The sequence below is a fragment of the Chenopodium quinoa genome, unplaced genomic scaffold, assembly GCF_001683475.1.
Source record: "Chenopodium quinoa cultivar QQ74 unplaced genomic scaffold, ASM168347v1, whole genome shotgun sequence".
Classification (NCBI taxonomy): Eukaryota; Viridiplantae; Streptophyta; class Magnoliopsida; order Caryophyllales; family Amaranthaceae; genus Chenopodium; species Chenopodium quinoa.
The window spans coordinates 1,551,351-1,578,498 of NW_018742904.1; the positions used below are offsets into that span (position 1 = coordinate 1,551,351).

At 34.4% G+C, this 27,148-nt stretch overlaps 1 protein-coding gene across 2 annotated transcripts; it reads left to right on the forward strand.

Moving 5' to 3' along the window:
- Positions 1 to 1,031: 1,031 nt before the first annotated feature.
- LOC110727342 lies at positions 1,032 to 27,148 on the forward strand. 2 transcript variants are annotated; one of them, XM_021906906.1, is made up of 19 exons: positions 1,032 to 1,797; positions 1,988 to 2,046; positions 3,043 to 3,124; positions 3,333 to 3,400; positions 3,651 to 3,720; positions 5,527 to 5,608; positions 6,052 to 6,116; positions 7,091 to 8,080; positions 8,171 to 8,233; positions 8,314 to 8,360; positions 8,565 to 8,610; positions 8,698 to 8,777; positions 8,958 to 9,071; positions 9,543 to 9,624; positions 19,107 to 19,232; positions 19,393 to 19,473; positions 24,040 to 24,165; positions 26,591 to 26,668; positions 26,752 to 27,148. In XM_021906906.1, the coding sequence occupies exons 1-18, from the start codon at positions 1,477 to 1,479 to the stop codon at positions 26,660 to 26,662; spliced, it is 2,574 nt and encodes an 857-aa protein (XP_021762598.1). In that variant the 5' UTR covers positions 1,032 to 1,476; the 3' UTR covers positions 26,663 to 26,668; positions 26,752 to 27,148. The 2 variants fall into 2 exon arrangements, with proteins under 2 accessions (XP_021762598.1, XP_021762597.1); XM_021906905.1 differs by having other exon boundaries at positions 26,795 to 27,148.

Consider the following 27,148-nt stretch of genomic DNA (forward strand, 5'->3'; position numbering starts at 1 on the left):
ATATTGACTTGAAATTATTTTTATTGAACTTAAATTTTTTCACTGAACTGAAAGTATTTTTACCAAACTAAAATTATTTTTACTGATTAAACTTATTTTACTGACTTTCTAATATTTTTTTAAATGAATTAAATAACAATGCATTTTGTATGCGACTAACCACACCATCTGGCTGGACAAAGTAACCCCTATAAAGCTGATCAAGTAACCCCTGTAATACTAACTGAATAATCTCTTAACACGGACTAAATTACCCTTATGTATAACACTGATTGAGTAACCACTATAACACTGGCTAAGTAACCCCTATAGCACTAATGAAGTAACTCTGATCTTGTAATAGTTGGTGACACGGTTTGGCTAGCTACGTATAAAAGTTTGTGATTAAATATATTATAAATGGATCTTATTTTATAGAATTTTTTAAAATGAATTTGATAATGAAAATAGAATTGAGTTATAGGATTTGTTAAAAATTATTATTAATTTTTTACATAAGAAATATAAGAATTTTATCGATAATAAAACTCTATGCAACAATTTTATCTTCAAAAATCTATCCAAAAATCGCTGATTTAGCATCATATGTGTCACAATAATACCTATTTATCTCATACGTGTCGCGACACTTGGCAAAAACCGGAATGTCAAGTGTCGCTTCCTCGTGGCCTGACTGCGAGTCCAGCTTTATTTATTAGTTTTTTTTTTTTTTTTTTTTTTGATGCTAGCTTTATTTATTAGTGATATGATATGATATTAGATTTTCTTAACGCGCCATGTAGGATTATAAATTTTAGTGATAGCCAATCAAATAAGAGATTTGTAAATTCTTTTAAAGTTAAATAATTCAAATGCCACATAAACAAAATTAAGAATGATATTTTAAAGTTGAAATTAATTAAATATAATATATTATCTTTTAAAATTAGGAGTTTTATCTAAATATATAACCAATGAGAGAAAATTCACAATTTATTTTAAAATAAAAATATTAAATAATATACAACGTACAACGAATAAAATAATAAAATTTGACACATAATACAAAAATTATTTGGTTTAAAAAAAAAAAAAAGTGCATCCCACGAGCTTCATCTAGTGAGGTATAAAGCTTGGATAATTGCTGAATAGTCAAAAGGTTAGCTTATTAAAATAAGATCGTGCAAAGATTGAATTATTTTATGTAAAAAGATATTAAATGTAATTAAAGGGGAGGGTACTAGATCTTTCCAACTCCACCGGACACCAGATCCAAAACCGAGCCGAGCGAGCCTGCTGGCAGCACCATCATCTCTCATTCTCCTCTCGGACATTCAACTTACAATTACGTCTACGACAGTACGACGCCACCACTTTTTGGCGCAAACACTCTTTTTCAAGTTTTAACTAAAGGAATAAAATAAACCTCACTCTTATTTTTTGACCGTTACGCTAATCAATTTTGTGGCTCTCACTCTCTCACCTCCATTGTCAGCCATGACTGCTGCTTCCTTACACCTCCGTTTCCTTCACTATCCATTTTCTCTCTCCTCCAAACTCCAACGCAATCGATCGATCACAGTTTCTAAACTTCCTCGATTTCAACTTCAACCTCTTTTTCCCTCTACTAAAATTAGGGTTTTTGGCTCCGATTTTGGGAATTTTAGAGCGCGAAATTGCACTCTGTATTGTTCTTGCAAATCGAATTTGCACGTTGACAAGGTCGAGATTGTGGAGGAAATAGAGCGTCCTGCGTTTGATATTAATCTTGCGGTCATATTAGCCGGTTTCGCTTTCGAAGCTTATACTTCTCCTCCTGTAATTTTCTTCCATTAATATCATTATATTTGTTTGTTGCATCAATTTTGATTAGGAATTTTGCAGTTATACGAAGTACAATATTTGTTAAGTTGAGTAATTTTGATTAGGTAGTTTTGGATAAGATGCATTTGAAATTCTAGTTTCGGAGAGAATGTTTAATTTGATTGAACATTTTTATGTTGTGTAGGATAATGTTGGACGACGAGAAACCGATGCTGCTGGTTGTACGACGGTTTATCTTTCCGAGTGCGTGATCATTTTCTCGAGTTTATTACTGTGTGATGGTTTTTTAAGGGATTAATTGCTTGAATGATTACTCATATTAGTCAATTGTCAACTACATTCTCAAGAAGATGATATTTCCGGTTGTTTTAATGTTAATTTAGGCCCAGTTTTCTTCGCCTTATTTTTTTGCTAAAGTGAAATGACTTTTGTTGAAGTTAAATTATTTTTAGTGAATTGAAATTAATTTTACTGATTGCCTATTATATTTGCTCTTTGAAGTTACTGACTTTTGTTGATTAAAATATATTATTATTTTTATTGAATATTTATTTTTTTTTAAAGTGAAGAGAGCAGGGCCTTAGACTAGTCCACTGCTCTCTTTGTTTTACTTATGGTCTTACTGTTGGTGTCATTCATATTGTTATTGTTGTTATCGTTGCCATTTCTTGATCTCTCTTGTGAATTTGGCATCTGTTTCATTCATTTATTGTTGTTATTGTTTCATTCATTTATCTTACTAATTCATGATTGTTGCATAGTGGCTTCATTCTCAACTTTCGTAGAATTTCTAGTTGTTTTAGCAAGGTTTTGGTGTTCAGAAACTAATGTTGTTGATGGAACTTAATGTTTTTTTTTTTAAATAAAAAAAAAATAAATTGAAGTACTATTGTGTTGCCGTTGAGAATGGCTTAAATATTATGAACTGAAGGCACAAATAGACTTGTTGAGTGAGGAAGTATATTGGTGCATAGGCATTCAATTTTAATAATTACAAGTCAGTGTAGTGCTTTTCTAATTACTTAAAAGCAATTTTCTCCAAGTTACCAATTTGTTTTGTGGTTTAGTACTGTAATATGGGTTCAAACTGCATATGAAAGAGCCAATTAACTTAACTTTCTTTAGGATAATACCCTTGCAACAATTTATGTATTATAAACGAACAACTCACAAGAAATAGGAAAAAGATTTACTTTGGTCAAAAAATTGAAATGTGCTTAAGAAATTTCATATTTGCAGATCATTTGTTCGAGAAATATATGATGGACAGTTGTTCATAAAGTTGAAGGAAGGCTATAATTTACCAGCCATGGATCCATGGGTTTGTAATCTTCTGGTCACTTCTGCTTTAATTTATGAATTTGTCTTATCTGTGACTTATAAATATGTATTATGAATTCCATGTTTAATGTTTTTTTTAATGCACTATGTGCCTTTTCCTTTAGCTTTATGTTTCTTTTTCGGTTTTTGGATAATATTTTCTGCATACTTCATTCCCCACCTCTCTCAACACATTTGTTTTATGTCAGGGAACTAGCGATCCATATGTTGTCATGGAATTTGATGGTCAAGTGCTCAAGAGCAAAACAAAATGGGGGTAGTTCATTTTCTTTCCAAATTATCTCTTTTATTCTGCAGCGCAAATTTCTAATAGCCTCATCTTTTCAGATATGGGAGTTGGTGAACTGTTGCTATTGATTTTTCGCTTCTTTTAGAATGCAACACCTGGATTGATATGCATGAAAGAACATATACCACTAATACTACAAATATTAACGATTAATGGCCTTTATATACGACTACTTGTTTGAGAACTTTCATGTTTTTCTGCTTTTTGATGTTTTCAGCACAAAAGATCCAACATGGAACGAAGAATTTGTTGTGAATATCAAGCTTTCATCCAATGCATTTCTTCAGGTAAAAGTAAACTGAAGATCAGTTTACTAGTTTACTGTGTTTCTGGCATTGAAATAAATGTAATTTTATTATACAAGATATGTGAAACTGCCTTAATAAAAATATGTAGGGATAATGTTGAACAACCTTGCCGGAATCATTGCATTCTGGCTCAATAATTGATATTTGACTAAAGCTTTAGGAAAATTTGTCAAAAATAAGTCAACCTTTACCTGATTTGCTCAAAATAAGTCAAACTTTTGATTAACTAAAAATAAGTCGACCTTTGAATGTGTTTTTTTACCGGTAACCTGCTACTAAAAGAGCTAGAAGGTTACCACCTTCTTTAACACCATAACTCACCCCAACCAAACTAACAACCAAACCAACCACCAGTACACCACCAAACCCCGCTGCCCTTCCCTGCCACTATTTCAACTGCCGCCATCACCAAAACCAACCACTACCTCTTCATTCTTCAATCATGAATTCTACCCAATCATCCTCTTAGTAGCTTCATCCTTCCCCACTTTCAGTGGATCTTGGATTCTTCATTATTTTGGAGCTTGAAAGCAAATAAATCAGGTGCTTCTCAATTGACGAGTTATAGCTGTGACGTTTTCTTTGATCTTTGGCCAAACAATTTTCTCCTCCCCCTCTCTAATTATTGCCCTTCACCTTCTTTGATTCAACAATCTGGGTTTTTCAAAAACCCAAAATAATCACACATTCATCAAAATTGGTTAGGGAGGAGGAGAGATAAAAGGGTGGTGAGGGGAAGGAGGAAGAGAGAAAGGGGTCGGGGTGGGGGACGAGAATTTGGACAATGATCACAGAGGAAGGCCAGGGGGCGGTGGCAGGGGGAAGAAGAGGAAGATATGGGCCGCAATTGGGGGGGGGGTCGGCGGTGGGAGAGTGGTGAAGGTTGCCGGCAGGCTGGTATGGTTTAGGGGGTAGTGGTCGGCCGGCGGGAGGTGGTGGTTGTTCTGTGGTGGGGAGTGGGTTAATAAAAAAAAGGTTTTTTTTTTTTTTTTTTTTTTTTAAATAATTGAAATAATTAATTTTTATTTAAAGTTTAAAACAGGCCAACCACTTTTTGACACGTGGCATTATTTTACCCATATAACAGGTTACCACTTATCCTAAAAGGTTTTGACTTATTTTGAGTTAATTAAAAACTTGACTTATTTTGAGAAGACCGACTAAAGGTTGACTTATTCCCGACAAATTTTCCAAAGTTTTAAGATATTTATAGATAAATGTTATCTACTTGAGTTCTTTTGCTGCTTGCACCTCTTGCTCCAGCAGAATGCAGCAAACTTTTGATAGTTGGTAATAGTTTACAAATTTGTCTACTTTAACCCGTGTGGGTCATTCCTTTAGCTTCTTCTCATATAGCGTTACATCCTGTCAACTTTACTCTCTTCTCATGGAAATGAATAAGTTCTATGATGATCAATGGATATCACCTGGTTGTTAGCCTGTGAAGTATCTGAGTTGTATGAGGGACTAGTTTAGTTCATAAGCTGGTAGATCGTTTAAGTGGCTGCATGGGTCTCTTAGAAACATATATCTATTATCTATAAATTCCCCAACACACCAAACAAGGGATAGCCTTTATTTTTATGAATTCCAAATTTAATCTCCATCCTACTCTCTAACCCCGAAGTACCATTCCCACATTCCAAACACCATTATTTTGGATTCTGAGCAGTGAGCACCAAATTAAATAAAACAATAAATAAGATTTAGAAAGCTGTGCAGGTTTGAGGAAAGCGTTATTATAATTTACTTACTTGTCTGTAACATTTGTTGTGAACTCTCTAGGTGGCAGCTTGGGATGCAAATCTTGTCACTCCACACAAGCGTATGGGAAATGCAGGCGTTGATCTAGAAGCTTTATGTGATGGTACGAACTCTAATTTCTTGTTCTTCTTTCCACAAGTTGGCTGTTATCATGAATTTGTTTAAACTTCAGTCTTGTTTGGCTCTGCTTAAACTATACATTGATTAGCATCATAGATTGTGATATCTTTCAAAAGAAAATGTATCTGGCCGTAATATGCTATGTTTTGTTTGTTTGAAATTGCTTTTGTTTAAGTATAAAAAAAATGTTTGGGATTAAGGCTTTGTTGTTGAAAAATTTGTCCATTTAGATTTGTCCCCATTCCTAATGAAAATTTAAGCGTTAAAGGAATAACTCTGTCTTCTTTTCAACTACCAATATGAAGTATCTGGGTAATTTTAAGGTAATATTGGAGGCAAGTCTTTTTAATAGAAGAGACAATTTAAGAGTAAAGGATTGAGAATTACTTCATTCAGTGATGAGATGATAACAGTATATTTTGATAGGAAATTCACATGAGTTGCTGTTGGAATTGGAAGGCATGGGAGGTGGTGGAAAGATACAATTAGAGGTAAGTTTTAATTTTAGGAAGCAATTTAAACAATGTGGTTATAGAAAAAAATTTACAACAGCGACTAATTTATTTTGGCCACTGACATAAAAAGATTTACACCTTTTATTCAGTGTTTTAGTCACCATATATATGTTCAACAATTCCAATCTTTTTCTACTACTATCGCTGCTGTTAAACTATATATGAGGTTTAAATAATCCTGTGCTGATGTAGAGAAATTCTATACTCAATTGAATAGGAAAATGTCATATAGAAAAAGCCTTAAAAATTGGACCTGATATCAAGAGCTTCTTTATTGCACGTGTGTACTATGTTTTGCGTCATTTGCAAATTCAATGTATTGTAGGTGCCCTCTTTTATCAGATATTGAATTATATACGGCTATACGCTGGTCTCAGTATACCCGTGCCTTAGATTGGAAAGCAATGAAGTAGATGGCTTTGGTGAAAACAAATATGAACTTTCTCTGTGTTTCTTAGTTGTAATCTTGTCGTATAGATTTAGTTGCTAATACAATTAAAGACTTCGACACTGAAATTATTTCATGTCTAGGATTTTCTGATCTCCATTGCTTTGATTTTAATGCTCATTGTTACGGATCACTTTAGGATAATCTTAACATATTTGGTTTCCATGAAATTTCTTGTCTGTTAAAGTAGCTCTTGTAAAGTTTTATTAGTTAATCAATTTAGGAGAGTAACTAGGAATGATGTCTAAAGGGAAGAACAGACATACTATGGGAAGAAGAAATAAATTTTTTAATATTGAAAATCTTTTAAAATGAAAGATTATTATTTCTGAAGCTTTAGTTTTTGGGTGTAATTAATTTTATGAAGGGATAACCTTTGTCTACTGTTTTGCATGATTGTATAAATTATTTCACCAACTCTTTCCATAAGAGTCATATATAGACAAGATTTGAGTAGGATCAGTCCATTCAAGAACTTATTTTCACATGTCATTCTTTTCAGGTCAAATATAGGAGTTTTGGTGAAATTGATGAAGATAAAAAGTGGTGGCAGATACCTTTTGTTTCTGAATTTCTTAGTCAAAAGGGTGTTGATTCAGCTATAAAAATGCTTGCTGGATCTGAAAGTGTGCCAGTACGCCAGTTTGTACAATTTGCTTTTGGTCAGTTAAAATCATTGAATGATTCATACTTGCATCAAGATTGGTTATCAAGTATTGTTAAGCATGAGGCAGCTGAAGGGTCAAGTGAATCTTCTGGTGAGTCTGATGCACCACCATCATCAAACAACCTCTCTGAAGGATCCTTGGAAAGTCCAAAATCCAGTGATGCAGACTATGCGGAGGATTTTTCATCAAATGATACTAGTGATACTACACAATCAAACATAGATTTTTGGAGAAGTTTTGCTGATGTTATTAATCAAATTGTGATTCAGAAAGTAGGGATCCCTATTCCTGATAAAATGAAATGGGATGGTTTTGACTTAATAAAAAATATTGGCTTTCAGTCACAGCAAGTGGCAGAAGCGGGCTATATTGAATCTGGGCTTGCAACTCCAGAAAAGGACTCTAGTAATGATACTGGTGCGGATTTTAGCCCACTTAACATTGGCAAGATCCAGTCTTCACTTCCTGATATTAGGAAGGCAACTGAGGACATATTGAAGCAAACTGATTCTATTTTCAGTGCACTTATGATTTTGTCTGCTGCTAGCCCTCAATTAAAGAAGGAATCGCTGAATGGGGAGCATTCTGAAGATAAAAAAGACGGTTTATCAAAACAGAATGATGATATCTTAGCTTCTTTGAAGAATGACGGGCTTGCGGGTTTGGATGAAAAGAGAGCTGAAGAGACAAGGGCCCTTTTTTCAACTGCTGAAAGTGCCATGGAAGCTTGGGCTATGCTCGCCACTGCATTAGGCAAGCCAAGTTTAATTAAATCAGATTTTGAGAAGCTCTGTTTTTTGGACAATTCAACTACAGATACACAGGTAATTTTCTGGCTCATGCTTGCCAAGTAAATAGCTTAGCATTCAGTATTGTATGATTTCCTGTGGATTTATAAAGTTAAAAGGCTGCAGGTAGCAATTTGGCGTGATTGTATGAGGAAAAGATTAGTTGTTGCATTCAGGGGTACTGAACAAGTAGGTTGTTTACTAAAAAATGCTCATGTTGAAGTGCATTGTGTTTCTTGATGGAAATAATCTAACTGCTGAACTTTTAGGCAAGATGGAAGGACTTGCGGACTGATCTAATGCTAGCTCCTGCTGGGTAAAGTTTTTGATTAACATATTAGTGCCATTCTTCAAAGCAGTGCTGTTAAGAGGGGTTTTGTGTATGTATCTGTGTGATATTGAGCTGTTCGTGTCCTCTCATCTTGTGATTTGTGAATTGATGGTGTTTTGTCATGGGGCATTTGTGAATATCAGTATGAATGCATTTGAGATGAATAATTTCAAAATGCTGTTCTTACAGGTTAAATCCTGAAAGAATTGGTGGAGATTTCAAGGAAGAAGTTCAGGTATGACTCATTTTTAATTTGTTGTTGTTAGATAGTTGCCTGTCTTATGATCATTCCATATTTTGCCAATTGGAATGGTTATTTCAGGTTCATAGCGGATTTCTGAGTGCATATGATTCTGTTAGAACCAGAATTATGGCTCTTATCAAGAAAGCTGTTGGTATCATGTAAGTCATTCAATCATTTCTTCATCTTAATGTCTAATTGCTAAAAGGGGATTAAAATTATTTATTCATCTTATTAGTCAGTTGCTTGTTGCTGTCTGTGGTATACATGCAATTCATAGCTATGTATGCAATATTGCAGTGTTGTATCTCAGGTTTATAGGTTTATTCAATGTGATGCAGGGATGATGATGAACAACCACAACATAAATGGCATATTTATTGCACTGGTCATAGTCTTGGTGGTGCTTTAGCAACTTTACTTTCTCTCGAGCTTAGTTCAACTCAATTAGCAAAGTGAGTTCACTCATTTTATGCTACATGCTTTGTGAAGGTCATATATCCATGCTATCATAACTGTCGGTATTTCACAAGGTGGCATGCTTGAAGATCTTTATTGAATTTGATGATAGATCATACGGTGTTTGAGTGCTTTGTTAATACATTATGGCAATTCTGATCACCGGATATTAACTAGTAGTAAATTATGGATATAAGAACATAGAAATGTCTCAATTTTCGTGGACACATTATTCTTGTTAATTTTGATGGTGCTTCTAACTGAACAACTATTATAGAGGATAACCATCTTTTTCATTTGGATGCTAGCTTGTATTCTATAGAGGATGTTGAAGTGCTCTTGCTGCTATGTCACTTGAAATCTTGAGTAATAGCTCCTTTCAAATAATTGCCATGGATAACTAGCATTTTACTTATTGAATATTGTCATAGTCTAGTATTTAAATCACTATTATTTGTTTGCTCTAGAAACGGGGCTATAACTGTTACTATGTACAACTTTGGATCTCCTAGAGTCGGAAATAAAAGATTTGCAGAAGCTTACAATGAGGTATTCTTTTTTGTTTCTTCCCCTTTGTTCACTATAATATTCATATATTATTTACTTTCATGTTTGGCCGTTCTAATATGATTTTTCTTTAATACCTTTCATTGTTATTAAAATCGCAATTCGGATATCTTGAATCACCTAAACGATTTAAATTGTAGCCCAAATCGTTTATTGGTAGAATCGCTGGTAAAATCAGTAGAATCGGACCGATTATACAATTCTACACCCATTCTACTCTTGCAAAAAAGTTTGATTTTCTGAAACCCATAACTTTTGATTCCGGAGTTGAAATTGAATTATAATATATCGTTGGAGGCTCTTAAAGTCTACTTTCTAACCCCAATTAGAATCAGATCATTATTTTTTATAGACTTTAAATATAGCCGGAAAAGTGCTAGGGTGTCAGTTTTGGATTCGATTTAGTATTTTGTTCAAATTGGAGGCGCCCGACCGGGCCCGCCTTCGGTTGGTGCCTCTCTGTCGCTCACCCAGCAGGCCCAAGGGCGAGGGCACTCCCCGGTCGGGCGAGCATCCGAGCAAGATGGATTTCTCAATTGGGCTCCTTCTTGGCCCAATCCGGGTTTCCTCCTTGGGTCTTTATGACTCGGTCTATTGCCCGATCTCTTCTTCTTCGCCGAGCCCTTAATCACCGGTTTGATTACTCCAACGCGGTCTTGGGCTACGGAAAATGGTCATATGAATGCGATCCTAATCCAATGCTCGTAGTGGTCCAAATAAGTCCGAGAAAATGCTCCAAATCTGCAATTTCCTATAAAACAATACCAAAGCTACGAAAACACTCGAAAACGCATATTAGTAATAAAAAATAGTTTTGTAGAGCCAAAAATACTCCTAAATATGACCAAGGGACGGGTAAATCATTATATAAAATGGACGGGGGTAAATCACTATATAAAATGGACATATCACTTACAAAATAAAATTTATAAATCTTTTAAAATGCTATCTAACCATTTGAATTTCATGGACAAAATCATAAATTCATGAGTCATATGACCTTAGATTTGGGCATAAAAAATAAAAACTTTGTAACATGAGTTTATTGTTGTTGTTGTTGTCATTCTTTAGTTATCTAGTTGAACTAAACTAATTTGCACCTAGTATTCCATTATCACCTAGTATATGTCATGGGATACAACTTTTTCATAATTTCAAGACATATCGAAAGATGTTCCATAGACGGAGAGGTTATCATAAAAATTCCATTGAATTTTCAATAAGACCTGGCCATAGCATTTTGTAGTCCAAATGGCATTCTTCGATAAGCGAAAGTGCCATAGGGACATTAAAATTAGTACTCCCTTCGGTTTTTTTTTTTTTTTTTTTTTTTTTTTAAATGCATCACTTCCCTTTTATGGGTGTTTTTTCTAAATGCATCACTTCTATATTTGGTAACTTCATACTATATTTTATCATTTCTCTCTCTTACTTTAAACCTCACTTAAATTATTTTATTATTTCTCTCTTCCATGGTCCTCACTTAAATAATAAAAATATCTACTCTCTCTCACACTTTCTTTTTCATGGTCCCCATCTTACTTTAACTATAATAAATTATTCACTCACTCACAATATTATATTACTCTCCTAAAACTCGGCGCATCACCAAGTGATGCATTTAGAATAACGGAGGGAGTATTTTCTTAATTGCATGGACGAATGTGAATTTGAAGGAAGCCAAAGTATCCATCTAAGTAACAAAAAAGGAATGCTTAGCCAACCATTTTAGCATTTGATCAACTAAGGGAAGAGGAAAGTGATCCTTCCGGGTGGCTTTATTTAATCTTCTATAATCTATACACATACGCCACCATGTTACAGTTCTAGTGGGGACCGCCTCACCCTTGCCATTCTCGGCAACGGTGATACCTCTTTTCTTTAGGACTACTTGTATAGGGCTCACCCACATACTATCCGAGATAGGGTAGATAATATCTGCAACAAGCAATTTTAGAACCTCTTTATAACTACTTCCAATCCTCCATCATATTTGGATTTAGTCGTCGTTAAGGTTCTATGGAGGAGGTATGATGGTCCTCAAGAATGATTTTATGCATACAAAATGAAGGGTTAATACCCTTAATATCATGAATGGTGTAACCGATAACTTTTTTTATTTTTTCGTAAAATGGCAAGCAATTGCTCAAGTTTTATTCATCAAGTTCAGCATTAACAATAACATTAACAGGTTATGTATTAGTACTATTATTAGGACTTAATTTGCATATTTCAGGGAAGAGGGAAGGGGCTCAATTCTACCGGGGGAGGCATATTACTCTCCCTAACATTTAATGAGTTAAAATCCTCCTTATTGGAACGATGACTAGGTTGATCTTTGCTTCCTCAAGTAGACACTTGTATACCATAGCCTCCTAATCTTCCTCGTCAGCACTCCCCATCAACAGTGTTTCAAGTGCATCATCTGAATTAGCCAATGCTACTTGCTCTTGTGGTAACTTATCAAGAACATAAGGAAATTAAACTACTTAAAATCGCCTCTACTCGACTAGGTATGGGCGTGTTGCACAAGGCACGTCCGTGCCACTATTAAATAATCAAAACAAGAACTTTATCTTCAAAACTTTTAATTAGACATCGACGTGTCTCTTTCTATGGCTCACGATATATCAACATCACTCGTCAATGCACGACCGTGCCTCATTTTGGCATAGGCGTGACTTGCTAGGCGTATCTTTACTCCATGGGCATGCCCGCCTTCAACATGGTCGTGACTTCCTTAGAATGTAGCACCTGGTATGGAACACTCGACACACACGGGCATGCCCCAAGTATGCATGGGCGTGCCTCATTCTAGACTTCAAATTACAAGTTTACTTCTCTAAAACACACTCATTGTGTAGCTGGAGCTTGGCATCTCAAGCTTTGCTTATCTTCACTTTGACCTTAAACATCATTAGCCTCGTGAATCCTGAAATACATCAAAAACAACGAAATCACCCACAAGCATCATATGATCTCAGCTAAACCAAATCAAGCTAAAATAATCTATGATCAACTAATCTAGAATAGAAAACTACCTAAAAGGACTCTAAAAACACGCACAACACATGACTTATCAAACTCCCCTAAGCTAGACCAATGAGTCAACTATGAAACACAAAGGAAGCAAGAGAACCCCTTAAGCAAGAATACATGTGCTAACGAATCAAAACAAGTGGAAAACAAGAAATGCGCGTCATCGATTATAAAACCACCATAAATTTCAAGCATTCAGAATCATCTTATCTTACCACACATCTCTCTAAACCAACTCATTCATATATGAATAGCATCTCGCTTTAGTTGTGCAAAATAAAATAAATAAGCTACTCGTGTTTACAAGGGTTAGAATAAGAAATTACTCATCCTAATTGCAATTATGCACGTCGACTTCACGCAATTGTCCTCTTTAGATTTGCTAATTAACTTTCTCCACTTGTTGAATGATGATACGAACATGGAAGTCATGAATTCCTAAATAAGAGTAGACTTGGTTAAACAGGGTTAGAAGATTTCATTTGGGAATGTGGTAGTCCCACCCCATAATCAAATGACGGGTTCAATCCAACTTTATATCCTCCAAACACCCACACAAGCTAAGAACCTCCTTGATTGGAGTGATGACTGACCTTTGCTTCCTTAAGTAGATGCTTGTACTCCCTAGTCTCCCAATCTTCCTCAACACTTCCCTCGACACTGTTTCGAGTGCATGATCTGATCTAGCCAATGCTACTTGCTCTTGTTGCAACTCATTAAGAACATCAACTTTAAACATGGTTTCCCCCATAGAAGAAGTCCCCATAGAGTTGACGAGTGAATACTCCATTTTCTCATCACCCATGTCAAAAATAATCTAGCCATTTTTCATTCAATAATTGCACTTGCGGTGGCTAGGAATGGCTTACCTAGGATAATAGGCACTTAGTGCATCTTTCTCCATCTCCATAACAAAAAAGTCGCATGGGATAAAGAATTTTCCCCGCTAAGAGGAACATTGTCAAGTATGTCGAAAGGAAACTTCACCACTCTATCAGCAAGTTGTAGAGAGATGCGTGTGGGCTTTTGTTTACCCATTTGAAGCTTCTTGCTGATAGACTAAGGCATGAGACTCACACTTGCACCAAGATCGCAAAGAGACTTTTTAATCTCTATTTCCCCAAGCTTCACTGAAATGGAGTTTTGTAATAGTGCACTACACTCAGCGACCAAAAGCGAGCATTCGCTTTGAGCTTCTTCTAGTTAGAGAACATATCCTTAAAAAACTTAGCATAACAAGACATTTATTGTATTAAGGAACAGGATATTTATGTGGAGCTTCTTCAATATGTCAAGATATTTCCCGTAGTTCTTCTTTAACTTGGCTTAGCCAATCACTGCGAAAAGGGAACTTGTGTGACATCCTAGATCACATCCTTGTCGCCCACCTCTTCATTGGTGATTGCCTTTTCAACAACCTTGCTTGATGGCTCCTTTGTAGGAGGATTTTCCAATTGGTTTGCAATGCTAGAGATGCCCCTTGGAAAAGCACCCGGAATCTTAGTATATGGCCAACTTGATAAGCTAGTTGGCATATATGGCTTTTTATGAGCTTTGTATATATTGGATGGATTATTGGTTGTGGCTATGAAGTTCTCCATCATTTGCTCAAGACTAGATCTTTTAGGAGTGGGTAGTTAATTTTTTTTTTTTTTTTATGCAAACAGGTTGTTAATCGAGTGGTGGTCTTGGTTCCAGGTGGTGCATTTTAGTGTTGCGCCGTCCTCCAATACGATAATTGTCATTATCTTCCATCGTCTCGATTAACTCCTTTGTATTGGTTGGGTTCTTAGTTATGATGGAACCCCTGAATGCAGCATCAATTGCGGAACTCATGAGTCATACCATTATATAATGTATCCACTCTGGGATACCATGACGAGGACATTGTGTAATCACTATCTTGCCCCAAGAATTTGACTAAAAAGCCCTTGTCTAGCTTCTCCCACATATCAAAGGAACCAATACTTTGATTACTTTCATCTCGTATCCACTATTTTGCCTTGTCACGTAGTGAGAAAGGAAAAAGGCGAAGTCTAATAGCATCATCAGTGACACGGTTGGGCTTCATAGTGTCACACTTCTCCATAAAATTTGTCTACACAAGTGAGAGGGCAATCATTCGGTGAACCTGCAAAAGAATCATCGAAGATAAACTGTTTGAATTTAGGCTTCAATTCGCGGTGATATGTGCTCTTACATTACTAGAGAGGAGTCCAGTTAATGGAAAAAAACACGGTCGCGGTTGCGTTAGCGTTAACGGTCGCGTTGTCGCAGAAACGACTCGTAATGGTTAAATAGAATGGATCGCGGATTTCGCGGCGTGAATTTTAAAAAAAAACAACACAAGTAGAATTTTTAGCTTGTTAATTCACGTGCTTTGTATTTATACCATATTTTCCCCAAAACTATTACAAACATTAAATTTCAATTCGGAGTAGAAAGCCCCAAGACTATTTTATAAAAAAGGGGTAAAGAGGGGTAGCTAATGGGTCACAGCTCACCATAAAGGTAAAATAAATAAATGGGTAAAAAAGGTGATGGAACAAAGCTGTCACAACTGCTATAAAAATGTTGAAAACAGACAAAAAGTGGAGCAGCATGTCACTCTTTGACTCAGCAAATGTAACAGTTTCACAACGACGTTCTACTGCTACGGAACGACCAACTCGCCGATTTGGGTGTGAATTTCAACTCGGCGTTTTATAACGGCCTTTTTCAGAACGGCAAGTCGGAAACCCGTTACAAAGCGGGCGTTACATAACGGAACGGTCGAGTTTTTTTTCAATGGTCCAGTTATTGTATCTGGTTTACCATGCTCCTTAAGAGATTTATTGGGAGGTTCCTTGACCATGTTTCTTGTATTTTGATTTCTTCTCCTTCTACCTCTTTGTCTCCTTCACTAGCATCGATACAAAATCAAATGGTTTTAGATTGTATGACCCTGAACATCAAGTTTGCATGCAACAAAAAACTAAAAACAGAGTATAAAAAACACAAGAGACAATAGTCGAAGCAACAAATAGCTTAATAAACTCCAAGATAGCAAACCCAATAGCACTCGGTGCAGCCATTCAAGCCACATCCTTCCCCAAGTTCAAATCAGCTCTACTAAGTGACATCACAAGCATCCAACTAGGAGCTAGAAAAGTAAAGAGAAATTAATAAAGGAGGAGGAACACTAAAGTACTCAACCATCTCATTGCAAACCATCCTCACCATATGCCTGGAAAGTGACTCGCTCCAATGACAAAGGCTAAAAACCATTTGCAAATCATGATGGCTTTTGAGTTTGTAATGAGGCTTAAGATACGACATAATTCAGAAAGTTGTGGTCAAAACCTATTTTAGTGGAGCAATTTCATAACAATAAGATATTTCATTTACTTCATCCTTTCCATTATTCAACAAAAGATTATGAAAATGAACCACCAAACTTCCAACTTTTAAGAAGCTTTTATTTTCCTCTTTTTCTTTCGAGAAAATACAAGTTAATATCCTATATCAACAAAAATTGTTAATATCAAAGGTAATTTTGTATTTTTTTCGCTAAACGCCCTTTCTCTTCTCTATCTACACTATTAACCCATCACCGTCACCATCACACAACCATACGCACCACCCACTACACCACTACACGACCACTAGCACCACCGCCACTGTACGTCCGTTAACACCATCGCGCGACCACCGCACGAGCAAATTCCTTTCCCTAAAGGGTTAGTATGGGTCCACTTTACATGCTTTGCAACTAGGGTATCTTTTGTTTGGCCATGGTGGTTTGCAAAGGAGAGATAAGGAATTGCTTTTGGGGGGAGGAGAGAGAAGGAATTGCTTTGGGAGGAGAGGAGATAGAAGGATATTAACATATTTTGTTAATATGTGATATTAACTAGTTTGACTACCTTTTTTTTTCCTTTCTTTTTGCTATTTTTTTCTTTTTCATTTTCATTTTTTAAAATAATATATACAAATGTTGTTTCCATTTGACATCAATGGGAAACATACTTTATTAGCCTACAAGGGTCAAAATATTAATACATTTAAAGGCTTTGGCTTGTAATGCGCTTGTAACGCGAAGAAGGGAAAAGGTTACAAATAGAGGGTAGCAAAAGGGGGCAAATGCCAAACCCCTTAACAACAAACTTATATACAAAAAGAAAACCATCTCCTATGAAGATAAAATGATAAATTACCTCAATCATCTTTAAATAACTGTTTGAGTCACTTTCTTAAGATTCATAATGCCAATTCTTGATCTAGATGGCTTCAATGAGGGATAGAAAACCACACATGAAATGTTCAGAGGCCAAATAATGGAGGCTTCAATTAGTAGACGTCAGTACATCACTTGGGAAAGCTACTCCATCCTACCCGAACCCTCTAACCCAAGATTATGCGTTTTCTAAGAGGTTTTCCTTTACTAGCTGCAATAAATTGACTTCTAAGCTTAACCGAAGACATCCAATTCATGCATAAACTTTCATAGTTAAGAAATAAAATTAAATCTAATCATCAATTCATTAGTATCAGTTCACTAGAGGTTCTAAAACAAAGAACAATACTTACAAAAACTAGATTTAAAGAAATTTTTTTATACATTTTAAAGATTTTATCATTTAGAATTTGGATTTAGGGCTTTAGATTTCAAAGAAAGCAAAATAGGTTTTTGGGGTATGGGTTAAAAGGGAGCATAATTCATCAAATCATCAACCAATCAAACTCATCAACATCATCAAATTAAACAATAAACCAAATCAAATCAATGCACACAAGGAAACTCAATCAACCAAAGCAAACTCAATCAACCAAGCCATGCGGAAAAATAGTTGCTCTGATGTACATGTATAAGGGAGAGAAGTTAGGTTGTCCACATTGTAATGCAATAGTTTTAGGCCAAGTAGGCCATAAAGTCATAAAAAGACCAAACACCAACCTAAAGTAGGCATACTTTAGCTAGAACAAAAGACAAATAAAAACCACAATAATAAATAAGAGTCATCAAAGCCTTTCATATCCAACGTTCCTCATCCAATCACAACAAAACTCATGAAACACCAGGAAAAGGAGTAAAACAATGAACCACAAATATATTACGAGGCACACGTAATAATGTATGAAAATTAAAGTTATTCGAGGTTAGAGAATGCTAGTGAGACTGAAATGAGCTTTCTAGACACTTTGTGCGACTTGTGGAACCATCATTTTGTTATTTGTAAGATAAATAAAAAAAATCTTTGACCATTGTCTAAGTACCCCAATCCTAACATGTAATGCAATCCGGGGAATAGATCTCTAATCAGTTATAAAGACGACAAAAATTATAATTTTTCAATAAGTAAAATGTATGAGCAAAAGGTGCAAGGAAAAACCTTGTCAAAGACTCTTTCTTGTGCATTTCCACTTTTAGAATACCATTGCTTATTCTTATTACCATGTGATATTATGTTTCCTCACAAAAGCAAGAATATCGAATTACTATTTTATTGATTAGTTATTTCTTTCATATTCTCAAAGTCAATCAGTAAAGAGAAAAGAGACATCCAATGTTTTTATATTATTTGAGGATACATGCTTCTCTTAATTTATAACACGTCAAAACTCAATATTATCAAAGGACACTAAGTTGTACGGAGGACATTCTATCACTAAAAGGATAAAAGCAAGGTCCATAAAATAAACTTTATAATCAATATATGTTTTAGGCAAAAATTTGACCTTCTTTTCCACTTTTATTGGCCACATCTCTATTTGGGCTATCCCAAATAATAGGATTAATTTTGTATCGAGTATGATAAATTATGATTTGATTCGTAGAATCTTAACTAGGGACTTTTGGTCAACATTTCTATAAATTATAAATGGTGATTATTATTATTATTATTGTTTTATTTTATTTTATTTTTTTTGAGCAAAGTGCTTAAAATGACTGCTAACTTGATGTGGCATATAAGAGGACATCAAATATGTTTTTAACGGTATCAATTTGACTGGATAGAAGTTCAGACTATAAATCGCTCTATCTTGCACTATAAAGGCATTGTATGCTTACATAACTAGCCTATTAACTTTTTTATTCAAGCAGGCCTATGTATCTTATTAATACTTGCTGATGATGAACTCATGGTGATTATTAGTTAGCGCCCTTAGCGGCATCCTCTCATTTTCTAATCTGTTCCTTTTCTCTACTCTGAAACTCCTGGTGTCTGCTAACAAAATTTTGACTTTAGTTTCTTTATGTTGTAATGGAATTAAGTGGATTGTTAAAAAAAAAAAAAAAAAAAAAAGAGAAAAAAGTGAACACAATTCATACAAGTTTTTTCAATACTATAAAATTTTAGATTTTTACATTATAAACTGTTAGTCTGCTGCCATCTGAATTCTGACTGATGTTTTTTTGTACGTTGTTGACAAAATCTTTGTAGAGAGTGAAAGATAGCTGGAGGGTGGTGAACCACAGAGACATTATACCAACTGTCCCTCGCTTGATGGGTTATTGTCATGTGGCTCAGCCTATAAATTTGACTGCTGGAAATCAGGAGAATGCTCCAGTACGTTCATATACTTTTCATGTTCTTTATAGATTTTTTTGTAGGCAGGAGATGCTTTCCCTTTACATACTTAAACACCGTAATACGTGTAAAATATGACTGCTAGCATTCAGGCATCATTATTGGTTATATGATTGTTCATATGTATGCAATATTTCAGGAACATGTCAAGCTTTCTGGTGATGGTTATCAAGGAGATGTGATTGGGGAAGCAACACCTGATGTTTTAGTCAGGGAATTTGTATGTTCTGGTTTATCTCTCGTTTTTACTTATGTTTTACTTTTTCAAATTTTGTTTGTTTAGTTGCACTTACTAGATTAAAAAAATTCAATGCATAGGGTAATACTGTAATAAATTGTAGAATAATCAATCATACTTAACTTAGAATTAGGCTTAAGTGTGAAACCAAAGGGTTTTTTGTTCATTTTCCCAATTTTTGCTTATTTGGAGATCCTGAAGGGGGGAAGGCCAAAAAAAAAAAAAAAAAAAAAAAAAAAAAAAAAAAAAAAAAAATGCCCTGCTAAGTAGAAGTTATCAAATGAGCAAGAAAAAAAACCTCAGGTACATTTAAATCTTTCATGATATAATTAGCTTCTTCGTAATCCTCTAAAAATTTGTAGATTGTATAAAGTATATAAAAAAAAGTGGCTCTTATATTTATTTTTGAGCTGTCAATGGTATGAAGATTGTAAATTTTCAAATTATGTAGAAAAATTTATACTTGGTTTACGGTGATATAATCCATGTTATTCATTTATGCAAAAACTGGAAAAACTATTTGGTTTACCGTGATATACTCTATGTTATTCATCTATGGAAAAACTTTCTAAACTCTTCATATATTTATATCTGATTAATGTCTACAAAATTTTATTTCCCAAAAACTCTATGTGTCCCTTTTTTTTTTTTTTTTTTTCTTGATGCTCTTAATAAGCATTTAGGATGGTTCAAAGATAAGGTTTATGCAGCAATCGCGGTGTTGCAGGAAAGGAAGTGATGTGTCAATCACAAAACATGCCACGATGCAAATTTGATTTTAATAAAGTCATTTAGGATGTATAATAGTTATATGTTATTAGAGTAGTTAGAGTAGACTATAAGAAGCTTAGGTCGTGTATCTTTGTATAGCAATTAACTTTTAAGTGAAACACGGGATGTAATGTTCAGTTGGGGTTGGAATGTAACTTGGATGAGGTCTCTTTTTTTTTTTTTTTATTTACTACCTCTGTTGCATATTATTACATATTATGTGCAACTTTTGAATTTTTTATATCTCACAAATAATACCCAAAAGTTGCATATAATAACGGAGGTAGTATTTTTATACACATGAACCAGATAATTTTGGGTTTGTCGATTTATAATACTTTACAAAACAACCTATTTGAAACAATTTGGTCACATCTTTGCACTTGAGTCTTAGTCTTATGCGACACTCTCAATGCTCTCAAAAATAAACCTCCTTACATTACCTCCATTCCTATATTTTCTTAACACTTTCCCCCAATTTATCACGGGATTCTACTTTGGATTGGAAGATGGGGGGGTAGGATGGAGTCGTGAAATCGGATCGTAGGATCGACCGATCCTACAAAAATTGCAAAAAAAAAAAAAAAAGTTACTAAACTGTATCAAATATTTTTTCATATTTAAACTAAATTAAGTATATAAAATAATTTTTTATAAAGTTATTTTTTTAAATAGATGATATGACGATAGTGTATACATACACAATCTAAATTTATAATAGTACTTGTTAATTTTATATTCTAATTCTAATAAAAAAAAATACATTATATATATATATATATTAAAAACATCATTTTTGCCATTAAAATATCTTATATTGCAATAATACGTTCACAAAAAGTAAATTATGGCCAAGTATGAATTATGTTACTAGGTCTACCACAACCAACATCATTTTTTCTCCTATTTTTAATATATATATATTTATTTTTTTACCGAGGTTGAACTAGAGCTTGACCTGTTTATAAAATTCAAAGAAATTAACTTCACTCGCTAAAGATTATTAAAAAATTTATATACACTTTACATACTTGCACTGAAATCAGATAATTCGAGTAATATTCGAGTGTAACATAATCAGCTACATCAAGTGAAATTCGAGCGAAATCAGGCAGGGTTGGATCCACGGAATCTACCAACCAAGAACTATAGTAGGCCCGCAAATTAGCTTATTTTAAACAAAAATAAATAAATAAATAAAAATTAAGGGGAAAAAATAAAGATAAAAAATAAATTGGAAAGAAACCAGATGAGCAAGCCCATGCTTAGGTCCACTAAGATAAAAATGTTCCTTTTAAGCTTATTTTGTAGAATCGGTAGAATCGGCCATACGATCTTAGAATCGATATCGCTTCTACCGATCCTATGGCCGATTCTACTGATCCTATGGCCGATTCTACCGTAGACCGATTATATGGACGATCCAGATTGACGGGGTGTATTAGGATCTTAGAATCGCACGATTCTACGATTTGGATCGCGATTTTGATAACATTGCTTTTCCCATTAGTCCGTTCCTTAAAGCTCTTTATGCTATTTCTTTTATCTGTTTTTTGCTAGCCCCATTGACTACCTTATTTGCCTTTACACTTTTCCACTCACTCTCTCTTTTCACCCACCCACCTTTTTTTTCTCTTACTTTATCCACTTTTTTTTTCCCCACCCATTCACCACGTTAACCACATTCTCTCCAATTTCCTAAATTCTTGTGAGAATAGTAAATGTCAAAAACAAATAGGAATTGAGGTAGTACATATTAGAATTTTTTGGTGTTCGTATGAAATATGTTGAACTATATATGGTACTATTTTTCATAAGAATGATGACAAGTGCAGAAATCAGAATTTGAGTAGTAAAGTTTCTAAAAGCTAAAAAAGAAATTAAAAGTTGAAGGATAAAAGAAGAAAAAGAGGCAAGTTGTAGAAGCCTATTAATGTTTAGAATGCATCTCTGTCCTTTCTTTGCAAATATTTGGTGAATGTGAAGTTTTATAGAAGCTAAGCTGCTCCCTTTAAGTCTTCATTAGATTCTGGATCTGTATTGATTCCCAGGGCTGCAGTGCTTACTCTCATTTCCCCCCTTTGAAGCATCAGGTCACGGGTGGAAACTAGCAATAATCGTCATCTTGCGATAGTCATAAAAGTTATGGTGTCACCCAACAACTGGCAGATTAGGGTGGGGTGAACTTGGTCTGTTTCCTAGTTTTATGATAGTAATAACTTGGGGATGAAACAAACACATGACAATGATCAGATCAGACTTCAGATTTAGCCTACTCTACAATATTAATCCGGTAAAGATTTGTGAATATGCAGAGTGGCTTGTGTGATGGTTATTTAAATCTACATACGACAAGGTTGTATTATGGGTACAAATTCCATTTCCTCTGGTAATCTGGCATGGAATTGAAACTAGTTGTAGATATTACACAACAGAAATCAAAGTCTTTGGTTCCAGCTCTCCTAGAGCACAGAATTGAACTATTTAGTGATTAGAATCAGAAGCAAGGAGCCCAATGGGTTACTTGAAATATTTTATTTTTTATTTTTTCAACTGATTTATCTTTTCGTCCATTCTCCACACCCGAATGGCTCTCGGTTCTTGAGAATGGTTGGGAGATGAAGCAATAGTTTAAAGTGCTTCTTGAAACTTTTTAAGCATCCCAAAAAGGCAATGAGAGGGAATTTGGAGCTGAGGGAAAGGAAATTCAGGGAGAATAAGGGGTCTATTTTATTTCCTGTTTGGCTATGGAATGGGCAGAGATTAGGGTAGAAAGTCTGAAGTATCAATTTTCCTTTTGCTTTTAATTAATCATGTCCTTCGATTCTTGGAAAGATTTGTAAGTGAAAATACAAATTCTCCCCTTCCCTTCCTTCACCTCACTTACTCTTCCCCTCCCCTTTACCATAACTGCTATCCAAACATGCCATTAGTTAAGACATGGAGATAAGGTATACGATTATGTTTATGCTGTTCAAAATTTCTCAAAAAATGCATGCCTAAACATTCAATGTTTTTTTCTGAAAAAAATGCATCTAACATAACATGACAATGAATGCCCAATTCCGCAGTGATTGCTCCAAAAGCTTGCTTAGGTCATTCAATAGGTTCTGTACCAGTCTTGTGGCATCTTTTGTTCTACTTATTAAAATCAGAACACTTTGTAACTAGAGTAGGAACCTACAAAAGTTAGAATCAGCTGTTTTGGTTCTGCAAGCTATTATTACTGCACTCAATTTTTTGCATTGCTTCTGTGTATGCCAGCATATGCCCTGTACCCTTCACAACTGGGTTCTATGTGTATTAACTTAAAAACCATTCTTTTATTTCATTGTTGACTTTAGATTGTAAACATTTGTACAGTGCTATAGGTACATCTCAGATAGTTCTAGTATATTGGTATGATTTATGTAGATCAGCACAAGCAGATTGGCAAGTTGCCAAGTATCTTGTATGTTAGCAACATAAAACCTGAACTTATATTTAATTTATTATTCTTCAGCAATTTAGTAAACATCTCTCTGATTTGTATAGCATTTATTTCATTTATTTTTATGTTTTTACAGAATATTTGATTGCTGTTACTCGTATTGTGCGTGTGGTGAAAGTGTACTATTAACTTATATACACAAACTGTAAAGGAAATTAAAAAAAAAAAAAAAAAAGATATCTGCTTAGGAAAACAAAATTACAAAATCCATTTTAACCCAATATTCTTTTGTTTGTATATTGATCAATTTTTTCCCCTTATTTTTTTTTTTTTTGCATATTATGCAGATGAAAGGTGAGAAAGAATTAGTAGACAGAATACTGCAGACTGAGATAAATATATTCCGGGCCATTAGAGATGGAAGCGCATTGATGCAACATATGGAGGATTTCTATTATATCTCATTGCTGGAGGTAGTTTATTTGCCGAGCACTTTAATTGTTGTAGATTAGTCTACTATGGATCTATGCTTGAGTTGTGTCACTTGTGTGAGTTCAGTTGAAATCGAGGTTATGTTTGGTGTGTGTAATGTTTTAGTTGCTTAGAGGTTTCGATTGTTCAAAGCTGAAGAGCTAGAGTAAAGAAAAAACCTTAGCTGAAAGCTAAAACATGTATAGCTTAATGGTTAAGGTTGATAATTCATAGATATTAAACAGCTAATCATATTTATTGTGAACGATATAATCAGGAGTTAACCTTTTTTTTGTAAATATTAGGAGTTGACCAAGGTGAAACCTGTTACATGGTAATAAAGGATGTCTTTAATTATGTTTTATATAAGAATCTTTATGACTTGTTGAATGCAAGTAACCTGTAATATTAGTAAAATATAAATTTTAATAATCAGTAATTTTAAGATAAAGAAGTTCTTTTTCAAGTAATCAGATTGAAAGATGGAAGGCAGTACTTGGATGTAAGTAAGTACAAACATGCATCAAATATTTTTATTCTTTTGGCCCTACATTAGATAATTCTTAAATTTCCTCGATAGATATACATGTATTCGTGTTAGTAACTATGTAAAATACAAATGGTCCTTAATTTGCTTGTGCAACTAATAAGCCAAAATTAAAATACTTTCTGAAAATGTATGCAATTAACAAGCCAAATTATATAATTTCTGAATTTTTTGTTATGGATATAGTCAAGTGTTGATTGTTGCTCTTGTTAAAATTCTTTAGTAGAAGGAAATTATTTTACGTCCATGACTAAAATAATGTGCAAAATGAGAAGTAGAAACTAATTTAAGACATTGCTTGATCATAAATCATATTGCTCATAGACAGGGCCATGAAACGAGTTGTCCATAAAGGGAAAATTCTGGATAAAGATAAAAGGTGGAACGCACTCCCTCCTCCCCCCCCCCCCCCCCCCCCCCCCCCCCTTCCCCGAGCTGTTATCTTTATCAGTTTCAATGTAGCTAGATTACTCGAGTACTAAATTATGTATCCTGTCAATTGTGGCTTCCACCCATGTTTTATGCTTTTATTTATATGAATTGGCTTTTAGCAGTCCTAATTGTATGACTATAGACTACTATTTTCCCCCGACAGTTATTTAATTGTATTACATTTTCGAAAATGATCCAATCTCCCCCTTGGCAAAAAGCTCAAGAAAGCCCCTAAACCCTATGACTAACAGCCACTTCCATAAGAAGGCTAAAATTGGGCTATAAACCAAAGCTCTTAGGAAATCGCCAACAAATGGGTGGCACAAGCCCAGTGAAAATGTTTATAAACTGCTACAAAAAGCTCAATTCAATATTGTACCTAACAAACTCCCTTCAAGTGTAACCAATGAACTTCCACTTAAGTGGAATGAAGAGATTAAATTTATTGATTGAAAGGTAATTCGTGTGAACTAAAGCTATGAGGAAATTGTCAATAGATAGGCTTTAATTGCACAAGCCCATTAATACTAGAGGCTATCCATGCATGGTTCGAAATTACCATTAGCTATAATATTTGAGTTATATGTGTCGGTAATGTTCGTATGAACTGAAATTCAAGCTTATAAGAGGAAACTATTAGAGTTAGAATGATTAAAGGGGAGGCAATTGTTCCGTTATTCCATGTCTTTCTATCTAATCCATCATTGATGGTTTAATAGCATGAACTAGTACAACTATTATCAATCTTGATCTTATTTTTGCTTGTTTGAATAATCAGATAAAATAAAATCCTTCTCCTTTTACTATTTTGTTCTACTTGCTTTCATTTTTGTCCCTATTTTTTTTGTTCTACTCACATTGTTTTATAATATTTTAGGCATGCCTCATTTTCCATCATTTCCCTCTTATTATACAATAAATAAATCTTTCCGCACAACCTTTTATTCACTTTTTCTTACAACCAGCCATCTATTATTACATTATTTTACTTTATCTTACACGCAATCACCTTTTATATGAAATTTTCTTAATTGAAATATCTACAATTGTGTTAAACATAAAAGAATAGATTGAGTACTATACTATTGAATTACAATTTCAGTACCCAGATGATGTTATGGTGTCTATTAAATAGTTTAGATTTTAGGATTTAACTAACCATGCGAGCTCTAGGTTCTATTTTTACCTGTGCTCCTTTCAGTCCTCAGATCATGTACTATTGTGATGCTCTTTTCTCAAATTATATTCTTTGAGATATATCCTCCCTGCCTGTTCCCACTTATTGCTTATTGGAGCAGGGTTTCTTAAGAGTTATTAAAAGCCTCCCAGGATCATGCCAATAGTGGGATCCATTCTGGATCATTTTTTCTGGTCTTTTTCATCATTGTTGCTGTGGTGGTAACGGTTGTGAAATATAATGCTTGTGTTTAATTCCTTATATGTGGCAGAGTGTAAAGTCAAATTATCAGACTGCTACTGTGGCTGTGAAGAAGAAAGGAGACGATTTATCTGTCAGCTGAAACATGGTTGGTTGTTAACTCTCAAGTTTCATATTAGCTAACTTTCATGAATCATCATATCAAGTACTCCAAAACTATGGTGTCTGCAGAAATCTCATAAATTGACATTGGATTTTCCACTTTGCTATCTAGAATATTGGTATTTAGAATTTATTCTAAAATACACCGGAGCAGGAAGAGCAAGAGGGGTCATATCTATGCGATTTTATAAAAGAACAAAAGAAGTTGTGTATATGTGCTGTTTGGCTGTACATGGTTCTTGGCTATCCAAATATCAGAATATGGTCCTGTTAGCAGCAGCTACCCAGTAAATGCTTTTTTACTGGAGCTGCTCTCCTACAATCTTTGTGTGGATGTTGTTCCTCCTTTGTCTCACATCTCAACTTTCTCTAGCATTTGACATTCAGTACTGTCCGTCTATCCTCCTTATTTCTGCTCTGTAAATATACTTCTTGATGTATAATTGCTCAACTTAAGATTTTTGTA